The sequence below is a fragment of the Balaenoptera musculus genome, chromosome 7 (assembly GCF_009873245.2).
Source record: "Balaenoptera musculus isolate JJ_BM4_2016_0621 chromosome 7, mBalMus1.pri.v3, whole genome shotgun sequence".
Lineage (NCBI taxonomy): Eukaryota > Metazoa > Chordata > Mammalia > Artiodactyla > Balaenopteridae > Balaenoptera > Balaenoptera musculus.
Genome location: NC_045791.1, coordinates 94,163,742 through 94,177,154, shown reverse-complemented (window position 1 = coordinate 94,177,154; position 13,413 = coordinate 94,163,742). Strand labels below are relative to the sequence as shown.

The 13,413-nt window shown below is 36.9% G+C and overlaps 1 protein-coding gene across 1 annotated transcript in view; it reads right to left on the bottom strand.

The window, feature by feature from the left end:
* CNOT9 (CCR4-NOT transcription complex subunit 9) overlaps window positions 1-13,413 on the bottom strand; it is a 28,301-nt gene that overhangs the window by 5,352 nt on the left and 9,536 nt on the right. Inside the window, exons 2-5 of the mRNA XM_036859074.1 lie at window positions 12,894-13,073; window positions 10,905-11,020; window positions 8,872-8,981; window positions 4,064-4,173 (exon numbers count right to left, since the gene is read on the bottom strand). Coding sequence (XP_036714969.1) covers window positions 4,064-4,173; window positions 8,872-8,981; window positions 10,905-11,020; window positions 12,894-13,073 — 516 coding nt within the window. The remainder of the gene's footprint in view (window positions 1-4,063; window positions 4,174-8,871; window positions 8,982-10,904; window positions 11,021-12,893; window positions 13,074-13,413) is intronic.

Here is a 13,413-nt window from a genome sequence, read left to right as displayed (position 1 = left end):
TTCCAGAACTGTAAGAGAATAAATCTGTGGTGTTTTAAGCCACCAAGCCTGTGGCAATCTGTTATAGCAGCAATAAGAAACTAATACAACATATACACAGTAAAATGTGTAAAGTGCACTAATCTTAAGTGTATCTTGATTAATTTTTACCTCCTACACATCTGTGAACCACAACCAGATTAAAATACAGAACATTAGGAGGTTGGGATTAACACATACACAATATTATATATAAAATAGCTAACCAACAAGGACCAACTGTATAGCACAGGGAACTACACTCAATATCTTGTAATAACCTATAATGGAAGAGAATGTAAAAAAAGAAAGAAAAAAAAATCACTTTGTGGTACACCCGAAACTAACACAACATTGTAAATCAACTATATTTCAATAAAAATGAAATAAAATAAAAATTCAAAATAAAATAAAATACAGAACATTTCCAGCACCCCAGAAGATTCCCTTGTGCCTTTTCCCAGTCAATATCCTTCCCTGAGAGGTAATCACTATTCTGATTTATCCTCACTGACTGTTCTTGCCCGTTCTTGAATTTCACATACATATATGAGTCATATGGTATGAACTCATATATATCTGGCTTCTTTCACTTGACATAACATCAGCCACATTGCATGTATCAGCAGTTCATGCTTCTTAACTATTGTGTAGTTTATTTTGTAACAATACTACAATTTATCCTTCATGAGTAAAAATGCTATAAATACTCCTATATATGTTTTGATGCCCATGAGAGCTTTTTTTTTTTTTTTGCCGTGCTGTGTGGCTTGTGGGATCTTAGTTCTCTGCCCAGAGATCGAACCGGGGCCCTTGGCAGTGAAAGCGTGGAGTCAGTCCTAACCACTGGCCCGCCAGGGAATTCCCGAGAGCTCATTTTTCTTGGGTATATATTCTTGGGTGATAGGGTAGGTTTATGTTTATAGTGGATACTGCCAAACAGCTTTCCAAAATAACAGCTTTCCAAAATAACTTATACTATACACTCACCCAGGGGGATTTTTTAAAAAACACAAATGTCCATACTTTATCACCCTGCAGAATGGTTCAGTAGGTCCGATATGGGACCTGGACACTGATGTTTTAAAACACTTCACAGGGACTTCTCTGGTGGTCCAGTGGTTAAGAATCCACCTTCCAATGCAGGGGATGTGGGTTCGATCCCTGGTCGGGGAACTAAGATCCCACATGCCGCGGGGCAACTAACCCCAGGTGCCGCCACTACTGAGCCCACGTGCCACAACTAGAGAGAAGCCCGCTCGCTGCAATGAAAGATCCTGTGTGCCGCAACTAAGACCCAACACACCCCCCCCAAAAAAAAAACAAACCAATAACAAACCAAAGAAACAAAAACACTTCACAGGTGATCATGCCACACAGCTCTGACTGAGAACCTCTGCTTTACTGGGTGCCTACTATGGCAAGGCGTTTGACTAAGCATTGTACATAAAAAGTGAACACAACGAGGTGTCTGCTTGCATGGAGCAAAAGAAGAAAGACTTGCCAGGAAGTGACTACAAACCATAAAACGTAGGATAGGAGAAGTATTCTAGTTGAAGCATAAAGGTCAATGGGAACATCTACACATCAAGGATGAATTAATTCTAGTAATGGGCAAGGAATGTAAATAGGGGAGGGATCATTAGGATGGAGGCTCCTGGAAGAAATGTCACTAAAGAAGAAATGAATCTTTTTCTGTCCCAGCCATAAGAAGCCAACTTGAAAAAAACCTATTCACAGGCAACTATGAATAAAAAATGACAGAATACAGTTGTAACCATTCCAATCCGGTCCCCGAAAGCCACGGAAATTAACAAAAGGAATAAAATTAAGGAAGAAATTAGAGAAGAAAAGCATGAATAGGGACTTCCCTGGTGACGCAGTGGTTAAGAATCCGCCTGCCAATGCAGGGGACACGGGTTTGAGCCCTGGTCCGGGAAGATCCCACATGCCGCGGAGCAACTAAGCCCGGGAGCCACAACTACTGAGCCTGCGCTCTAGAGCCCATGAGCCACAACTACTGAAGCCTGCACGCCACAGCTACTGAAGCCTGCGCACCTAGAGCCCGTGCTCCACAACAAGAGAAGCCACTGCAATGAGAAGCCCGTGCACTGCAACAAAGGGTAGCCCCTGCTCACTGCAACTAGAGAAAGCCCGCGCACAGCAACGAAGACTCAATGCAGCCAGAAATAAATAAATAAATAAATAAATAAATCTATTTTAAAAAAAAGAAAGAAATAAAAGCATGAACATAGATCACATGTCACTTATTCTTTGTGTGTTAGTAGAAAATTGAAGACAGAGGTTTAAATCCTCCCTAACACACACACCCTAGATGGCAGGCTGGGTGGAAAAGTATTCAGAGGTAAAATACTTGACTTAAAAGCTGCCAACTTCAGCTCATAACATCTCTTTCCATCCATTATTTTTAAACAAGTGGCAATCTTGGATAAAAAGATGCCCACAGGGAAACTTTTATAGAGACATACCCTACACAGGGGTAACAAGTAATACTTATCTGCATTTTCAAGGAAATTGAAGAGAATGTGGACTTTAAAAAACATTTTAAAAAATTCAAAGAACATAAAAAATTCAAAGAAGAGCTGAAAGGACATGAGAAATGAGAGGCAGAGACTAGAGGAAAAAACTTAATACAAAATTAAACTGCTACATGTATACACAGAATATTTCTGGAAGGATTGTACAAGAAAATAGTAATACTGGTTACCACTGGGGAGAAGAACTGAGGCTAAGGTAGGAGACTTACATTTGTTTGTATACCCATTTGTAGTAGCATTTGAATTTTTACTTTATTTGTATTGTGTATTCAAAACAAAAAAAATTTAAATCATTCCATCTGCTTACATCCAACTCAGCAATAAGTATTTACCGAATTAAAAATTAGAGTGACAAGTCCAGTCAATGTGACTAGACATACTTTGGAAGCAGAGGTAAGATATTGCTAAAAATAGTCAGCAACATGGAAAAGTAGCCTTGAGAAAAATCACGATATGAAATTAAAGATAGAAAGTAGAGAGGGAAAAAATATATATTTGAAAAATAGACAATACAGCATAACTGATGTTGCTGAAGCAAGAGGCCAAAACAAATTAAAGGGAAAACTATAAAATTAACCAAAAAAGAGACACAAAGAGTACGCTCTTCCAGAAAAAAAATCTGATATAAGATTATCAAATAATGGACTTCCCTGGTGGTCCAGTGGTTAAGAATCCGCCTGCCAACGCAGGGGACATAGGTTCAATTCCTGGTCTGGGAAGATCCCACATGCTGCAGGGCAACTAAGCCCGTGCACCACAACTACTAAGCCTGTGCTCTAGAGCCCATAAGCCACAACTACTGAGCTCACGTGCCACAACTACTGAAGCCCGCACACCTAGAGCCCATGCTCCACAACAAGAGAAGCCACCACAAGGAGAAGCCCACACACTGCAACGAGGAGTAGCCCCTACTCGCCACAACTAGAGAAAGGCTGCGCACAGCAACGAAGACCCAGCGCAGCCAAAAGAAAAAACAAATTATCAAATGAACTTAAAAATTATAAAAGAAGCTAATAGATACCACACAGAAAAAGCAAGTTCACCAATGAAAGAAAAATATTAGGCTAACCCAAGATTTCACTACAACATTCAATACCAGAAGACAACAGGGCTATGGCAATGGAGTTCTGAGAGGGAAAATAGAGGTAAGAATTTATACCAGTCACATTATCATCCATGGTTAAAGTGCAAAGTAGGCAGAAGCTCAAGTATATATACACTTGATTATGCATAAAAAAATGTCTGGAATAATACACCTGTGTAGTGAGAAGTGGGTTCAGATGAAAAGGAGAAATTTAGAGTTTTAACATGATATTCTTCTGACGGGTCTGGGTTTTAAAATCATCATTATATAACAATTTTTATTTAAAAGAGAAAAAACATTCACGAAAGTTTCAAAAAACCTGAAGGGAGGCAGAAAATGATAACCATGAAGAAGTAGCCCAAGAGTCAACGATACAGAATCTAATTAAGATAAAAACACACACCGTTTTAGAAAGTTCACTTCCAGATTCCATAATGCGCAAACACAAAGGGATAATTTCTGTTGTCAGTAAAAAGTTGATTACTTCCTGCTCATCTGTTTTCACCAGGGCCCCTAAAGAAAATATGGACAAACAAAATTATTTCAGAGTCAGGGTTTCCAACTAAAATTGTTCATCCAGCTAGTTGTGGAACTTAACATACAACACAAACTGTGGTTTATATGTCAGAGAATCAGATTCATACCCTTGTTTAAGAAACAAAAAAAAAAAAGGAAGAAAAGCACAGGTTGACTGTTGTCAGTCAACACTAAAAGATCAGGTACCAAGTTTGGTCTATCATATAGTTAGTATCAGTTTAGCTATCTAAATAATTTTTCTATCACTCTTGGTAGGCATTCATACAATAATATCACCATCTCTTCTCCATATATCTTAGGTAAGAGAAAAGAATTCTACATCAGTATTAAAGCACATTCCCAGGTAGCAAAGAAACGATGTCAGTCTGAATCCTACTTCACAATAGGCATAAACAAACATTACTTCCTGGTTATTTAATTGCCCTTCTTTTCCCGAAGAGCACAAACACTGTAGGGCATACCTAAACAAGAAACACACACACCTGGATTCCAATTCTGGTTCCACAACTAGTTTACCTAAGTTTGACAAAGTTACCTTCCCCTTGCAAGCCTCTGTTTCTTTATAAAATAAGAATTGGACCAATGATTTCTAAAATTCATCCCAATTCTATTACTCTGTTGGTTTCTAAACTTACAGCACTGACCGGGTGACAGACACAGTTCACTGATAGCCTCTCCATTCTGCATATAGGGAGGCAGAGTCCCATTAAACAAATGACTGTTCCCTGAGCTGCCCAACGCATCACTAGCTTTTATATGAAAGGCCTTAGTTAACTGGACCTGTAATAACTAAAGTCAATCACTTCAGGAGAGAGTAATATCATTTACTTTAACCAGAACTGACAATCTACAAATGCTACATCTCTAAACAGCACATACCATAATTTACTAACATGGCCTGCTGCAGATGTCAGATCATTATCTCACTTAGATTTTTTACATGTAGGTCTAAAATCCATTTTGTTAATTTTGTATAGAGTACAAGGTATAGATCATGGTTCATTGCTTTACATATGGATATCCAATTGTTCCAGCACGATTTATTGAAAAAGACTATCCTTTCTTCACTAAATTCTCTTTGCAGCTTTGTCAAAAATCCAATTGACCATAATTGTGTGGGTCTATCTCTGTACTCTCCATTCTGCTCTACAAGTCTATCTTTTCTCCAATACTACACTGTCTTGACTCTGTAGTTTTCCAGTAGGTCTGGAAATCAGGTAGTATATGTCTTCCAACTTTATCCTTCTTTTTAAAAAATGCATATTCTAGTTCATTTGTCTTTCCAGATAAAATTTTAGGATCACCTTGTCAATTTCTATAAAAAAAATCCTACTGGGATTTTGTTAGAATTGCTCTAAATCTATATATCATCTGGGGGAGAACGACATCTTAACGATAAACCAATTGATGAATATGGTGTATCTGCATTTATTTAGGTTTTGATTTCTTTTGTCCTTGTTTTACAGTTTTTAGCTATAGACTTTGCACATATTTTGTAAGACTTACACCCAAGTTTTTCACATGTTTTGGTGAAATTTCAATTTCTGTTTAGTGCAAGCACACAAAAATGTAATTGATTTTTGTATACTAACTCTATATCCTACAACCTTGTTAAATTCACTAGTTCTAGTAGCTTTTTTCTGTAGATTCTTCAAGACTTTTCAATGCAGTTAATCATGTTGTGTGTGATACAGTTTTTTTCTTTTTTTAAAAAAAATTGTTATTGAAGTATAGTTTCTGTACAATACTGTACAAGTTACAGGTATACAATATAGTGATTCACTATTTTTAAAGATTATACTCCATTTATAGTTATAAAATGTAGCCAATATTTTATTTTTTCCTTTCTAATTTGTATGCCCTTTATTTTTTTTCTCTTGCCTTATTGCACCAGTAAGGATATCGGGATGAGAATGAATAAGACTGGTGAGAATGAACATCCTTGCCTTGTTTTCAATCTTAGGGGGACAACATTCAGTTTTTCACATTAACTATGATCTTAACTGTAGGGTTTTGTTTTTGTTTTTGTACTTTATCAGTTGAGAAAGTTCCCCTCTAGTCCTACTTTGCTGGAGTTTTTATCACGAATGGATACTGAATTCTGTCAAAGGCTGTTTTTCTAAACTACAGAAAAGATCACATGATTTTTCATCTTTAGTCTGTGGATACGGTCAATCATAATGGCTGATTTTTGAAAGCTGAACCAGAATGACTTCCTGGGATAAAACCCACACGGTCATTATGATCCTTTTTACATGTTGTTGGATTTGATTTGTGACCATTTTGTTGAGAATTTCTGCATCTGTGTTCATGAGGGATACTGGCCTATAGTCTTCTTACTTCTTTTTCTGTTTTTATTATCAGAGTAATGCTGCCCTCACCAAGAGTTGAGAAGCCTCCTCTCCATGTTATGGAAAGTTTTTAACAGAATTTGTATTATTTCTTCTTTAAGTTTTTGGTAGAATTAAGCAGTTGAAACCATCTGGGCCTAGAGTTTTCTATGTTGGAAGGTTTTTAACTACAAAAACTATTCAGCTTATCTTTTTTTTTTTTTTGAGTGCACTCTGCCAGACCGTATTTTTCGAAGAATTTGTGCATTTCACCTAGGTTGTCAAATTTATGGACAAAGAGTTATTAGCAGTATTACCTTATTATCCTTTTAATTGTCTGTAGAGTCTTTTACAATGCACCCCCTTTCATTTATGATGTTTGTAACTTGTGTCTTCTCTTTTTTTTCTCAGTATGGATAGAGGTTTATTAATTTTATTGAATTTTTTTCAATAAAAAATTGGGGTGGATGAAATGGGTGAAGGTGGTTAAAAGGTATAAACTTCCAGTTATAAGATAAATAAGTCCCAGGGGTATAATGTACAGCATGGTGACCACAGTAACAATACAGTATTGTATGTTTGAAAACTTCTAAGAGAAATCTTAAAAAGTTAGAGATCGTAAAAAGTTCTCATCACAAGGAAAAACAATGTTGTCTATGTGTGATGATGGATGTTAACTAAACTTACTGTACTGATCATTTTGCAATATATACATACACCAAATCATGTTGTATACCAAAAACAAATACAATGTTATATGTCAATTACATCTCAAAACAAAACAAAACAAAAAAACCCTGCTTTCGGTTTCACTGATTTTATGTATTGATTTTCTTTTCACATTTTCATTGATATCTAGTCTTTATTATTTCCTTCCTTTTGCTCTGGTTTAATTTGCTCCTTTTTCTAGTTTCTTAAAGAGAAGCTTAGCTCACTGATTGAAGACATCTCTTTCTTTCTAGTATAAGCATTTAATGCTACAAATTTCCCTCTAAGCCCTGCTTTAAGCTGCATCCTACAAATTTTGATATGTTGTATTTTTACTTTTACTCAGTTTCAAATATTTTCTAATCTATGCTATGTATCACTTCATTTATATTCAAACTTGTCTGATAACCCTTGAACTGCAGGAAAAAGTCTAGGCCCAAACATTCACCTTCTGCTTGTTCTCTCAATGACTTGGGAGAAACTGAGTTTCTAAAAATATATGCAAGGGTAGACAACTGGCTTAATACCGTCCAAGTACTGTTTCCACCCCCCACCACTGTCAACATTTACCCTAACACATAAATGTATCATCCAACCACAGTAGTAAAAAAAATAGCAGAAGTAGGATGATTTGAACTAGAAGAGTGAATACAAGTGTTTTCTTTTGGCTGGAATCATGTTGATGTTTGAAATCCTACACGAGATGTTTTTATATCTTACAAGCTGGAAAGAATATATTGGGAAAAATGTTTCTAATTAGAGTACCACTTGGGAGAAGATGTAAAAAACAATAACATTCATTTGGAGTATGAGATAACTGTTACTCCTTAAAAGTAGAATAAAATGTTTCTCAGAAATACCAAACTTTTAAATTATACTTCCTGATTCATGGTTTATAAACATAAGGATGTGAACACAGCTTCAACATAAAAATAATAACCAAACGAAACAAAGTTTGTATAACTGATGTTCTTATATTTGGTTAGTATGTTGAGCAAAAACTATGAGAAAAAGACACAGAAAAAAGGAAGGGCAATTTAGGAAAGAAATCTTCTTGAATGTATTCACATTTCACAAATCTAAAGATTTTACTACCTAGGAGTCTAAGATCTGAAATAGCTGATATATTATTTTCTTGAGTAAAAAGCGTTTTAGACACATCTCCCATAATAAATGTACATGGAAACATTAATTTGAGCATGCAAAAATTCAACGAGGTAAAACAGAAGGTAAATCCCTGGAATTATGGGAGAACAGCTTAGAAGTGAGAAAGATGGAAAATCAAACCAAGAAACAAACTCAAATTCTTATTCCTGTAATAATAATCTTTTTTTGTTAACACTCTTGTTCTTTACTTTCCCTACAATTATTAAACATTTCTACATACACACTGAATTTAACCCCAAATGTTGGGTCTTATAGCCTTATTAACAATACTCAGAATGGTACTTGGAAAGAGCAATAATGTTCTGATATTCATTTATTAGTAAAAACTAATTTATTAGACTCAACCCTGAAGACAAAAATGAATAACTGGTGAACAAAAGCTATAAAAGACCAGACAAAACACCCAAGTTAAGACCACTATTATGAATGATGATGATTCCAGCCTTGCAAAACAATCCTAATAACTTACCAATAACTCCAAGACTGGTTAGCCGAAGATACTCAAAGGGACGTGTTTTGCTGACAGTGTGCAAAAAGGGGTACAAAAAAAGTGGGATGTGTGCTGCAAGAAATGCTGACCTGAAAGAAAAAAATAATCATATTCAGAGCCCAGAGTTAATTTCTAAGGATTCTGAACATTCCCAGGTGGTTAATTCTGTAAGGCTTATAACACTGCTTGACCACGGAATCTCTAGGAAAGACTGTTACTGGTCATTAGTCTAGACCAGTGGTTCTCAGTTGGGGTGATTTGGCCCCCCCACCACCAGGGGCAATGTCTGGATATATTTTTGGTTGTCATACTGAAGGGATTGACATCCACTGGGCAGAGGCCAGGATGCTGCTAAACATCCTACAATGCACAGGACAGTCCCCTCTTATCCCCCTCCTCCCACCGCAAAGACTTAATCCAGCCCAAAATGTCAATAGTGTCAAGGCTGAAAAACCCTAGCCTAGACCAATGGTTAAGAGAACACACAATTTTCCCTGTAATCAGTACCAAGTACTTTAAAAACTGATAAAATATCCAACTGCAAGTTTTAAAAAATAGATCATAAAATGCACTTAAGGGCCCAAGAGATTCTCCTAGATGCCCTCCCTCACCTAGTGTATGAGTGAACAGTAATATTCACAGGTAGGAGCTGACAAAATCTTATAAACCAAGACAACAAAATAAAGCAGCCACTATCAAGGTTTATCTGTTATGCTTAAATACTCTTTTTTGGTTAGAGCTTTCAGATACACTAAGTATCCTAAAAACATTTTAATCTGCAGCTAATATGTTCAGCAACTAATATGGAATCAGTCTATTACTGTATATAATTTATAATTATACCTTACAGGAGAGCCAACACCCAAAATTTTTAAGAAAGTACTCTTGCATTTTTAAGTACTTAAAAGTAATTTTCTTAGCAATGTTTCTAAAGTTCCGAAAGGTCAGTGCCAACCTAGCACTCAGATTTTATAAGGAAAACTTGACAAAGAGAGGAAAGGCTTTAATAAAATGACTATTAAGTGCTTTAAGGCCATAAAAGTCACAAAGCAGATTCCTGAACAGAATCTCCCCTTTCTTAATTTGTCAGATACAGCAGGAAGGCAAAAGTGTCTCAATTTGAATGCCAATTCTCATTTATTACAGAGGTTGCCTAAAATCCTGTGTTAAAAAAGATTCTGAAGCCAAATCTGGCTTACTATGTGAGAAAAAAGTGCTGAGTTCAACTACAAACTGAACTCCTACTAAATGCCATGCACTGTGCCTCACGCGTGGCACAGTGACGCCTACCATGGATTCAGGAGGGAGAAGTAGCTGTATGCCTGACCTTTCCTGAGAGGTGACCACCACTCCTTTAAACTTCCTTGCTACCAATGGGTAAAAAGTAAATGAGACAATGGAATACTATTCAGACTTAAAAAGGAAGGAAATTCTGACATATGCTATAATATGGATGAACCTTGAGGACATTATGGTGAGTGAAATAAGCCAATCACAAAAAGACAAATACTGTAAGATTCCATTTATAATGAGGTACTCAGAATAGTCAAAATCATAGATGGAAAGTAGAATGGTAGTGGCCAGGGGCTGGTGGGCAGGGGAATGGGGAGTTATTGTTTAATGGGTATAGAGTTTCAGTTTTACAGGATGAATAGAATTATGGAAATGGATGGTGGTGATGATGACACATTATGAATGTATTTAATACTACTGAACTGGATACTTTAAAATGGTTCAAATGATAAATTTTACATTTTTTATATTTTACCATAATTTGAAAAGGCAAAAAATTAATTATAAAAGAACATGTTAAACAATACCATATTGTTACTACACTAAAATCTGGTGAATTAGAGACCAGAAATTCTTGAGGAAAACAAGAGTAAAAGAAGAGTCCCGAAGATCCACACCCACACACGTACACCCTACTGCATGACCCTCCTCTCATCATTCAGAAGTTAGGACCACATTCAATACAAACCTCTACCCACACACTCATCCAAAGTATTTACCTGGTTTCTGGGTGTGATGCTACACATTGCAATAATGCCAGAGCGTTGCAAACTCTGTTAGATTGGTGTGCTGTCAAGGTGGGTGGGTTGATAGATGGATAAATATTTACAATTTCCTAAAAAATGGAAATCAGCACCAGATGAACAAGGAATAACTTTAATTCCCATGCTATGAAAGCAAACAACTTTAATTCCACGTATCCTATAAGAACCGAACCATCAAAGAGGGGGAAGAAATAAACAATACTCCTATCTTTTCATCATAAATATACCTGACTGAGACTATCTGAGACATTTCTACATATATCTCTAGGAAGATCTCTATGGAGGCAACTGTGGTCAACCACACTTCCTCCTATATCCTGCATCACCTGTTGAGGCTTTCACTTGAGGGACTCATATTTATAATCCCTCCCTTTTGTCAACACCTTACTTTTAGTTTAGTGATGAGACAGCTAGCCAGAAAGTGTTAGTAAATCAACCACAGTGACTCATAAAGAAGTTTCTGTTTGGTCAGGTAGCAACTGCAAAAAGGGGGAGATAAGAACATGGGTATATGTGTGGGGATATGTACAAACAGCAAGGAATATATGTATTCTCTGTCAAAAGGCGATGATTTGCTGAACACAATTCCATTTAGGTTAATTGTAAAACTTTTACACAGAAAATGTTCCTATAAGAAAGATTAGTTTCTTGGGTACATGTTGCAGGGACAGAATATGAATTTACTTAACAGATTAAAAAAAATTAATCTAATTATTGGGAATTATGGACAATACTTTAAAGGATGATCATTCTATCTTGGTTCTTAGGACTATACCATATCAATTTATTCCCCACAAATGACCGTTCTGGTCAGAACCAAATTTCAGTTATTTATTCTTCAATGTACAAGAATACCCACCTTTAATCCTACAGCTGTTATACCTTTATCTTAACATTTTCTTTCCCCAGAATATACCTTTCAGTTCTTATACCTTCCTTTCCATCCCCCCCACCATGTAGTAAATATTATTTTGTAGTACTCCTAAAGTTGTGTTTCTCAAAGTGTAGTTCTTACACCACGTACACTGGAATCACCTGGGTGTGGGGGAGCTGCCTGTTAAAAATACAGATTTTTCATCTTAGACTAAATAAATCAAATCTCTTGGGTAAGATCCAAGAATCTGCATTTTAACAAGTACCTTAGACTTTTCTAAAACAGATTCTTACAAATGCTAACATTAAAAAAAAAAAACATTCTGGGACTTCCCTGGTGGTCCAATGGTTAAGGCTCCGTGCTCCCAATGCAGGGGGCCCGGGTACGATCCCTGGTCGGGGAACTAAGATCCCACATACCGCAACTAAGCCCGCGCACTGCGGCTACTGAACCCACATGCTCTAGAGCCCGTGCACCGCAAGTAGAAAAGCCCGCACGCCGCAACAAAGAGCCCACGCGCTGCAACGAAGACCCAGTGCAGCCAAAATAAATAAATAAACTAATTAAAAAAATAAAGTTTAGGACTTCCCTGATGCCGCAGTGGTTAAGAATCCGCCTGCCCAGTGCAGGGGACACGGGTTCGATCCCTGGTCCAGTAAGACCCCACATGCCGCAGAGCAACTAAGCCCGTGCGCCACAACTACTGAGCCTGTGCTCTACGGTCCGTGGGCCACAACTCCTGAGCCTGCATGCCACAACTACTGAAGCCCGCACGCCTAGAGCCCGTGCTCTGCAACAAGAGAAGCCACCGCAATGAGAAGCCTGTGCACTTCAATGAAGAGTAGCCTCTGCTCACAACTAGAGAAAGCCCCTGCGCAGCAATGAAGACCCAACGCAGCCAAAAATAAACGAATAAATAAATTTATATTAAAAAATAATAAATAAAGTTTAAAAAAATAATAAAAAGAAAAAAACCATCCTACCAAAGTTTTCATAATCATTTGGCCAAAGGCAGACAGATACAAGTGTGATAAACAGGAATGACATGCAACTCGTGGATATATACCCACCTGTAAAAGTGCTGCAATAGTACCAAATGAATGCCACAGCATGGGTGCAAGGTCAGGAACAGATTCTCGCTTTTTACTTAACTCCAGCAAAGCATTTTCCCTTGTCTCAGGACTGGACAGCTCATTGATCCATTGATAGATCTTTTCTCTATCCACCTGAGCCAGTGCAGTAGGCACAGGCTTCAAGTGAAAACAAGAAAGTAAACATGTGAGTTTCATTAGAGTCAAATCACATCTTACTCTGCAGTAGCCTTTGGAAGGAATATACTTTTTGTAAATACCAGGGGAGCTTTTCTAAATACATATACTTGATGTAAATGAATTCAATCTATCAAAATCTAAAAGGCACACACTCTTTAATAATTCCATGTTTAGAAATTTATCCTACAGGTCTTTGGGCTGTACTGAAGACATACCAGAATGTTTACCGTTGCACTATTTTAAAAGCAGAAAACTTGGTCTATCAACATCTATCAATAAGGAACTGGTTAAATATACAGGGGTACATTTTTATATGGAA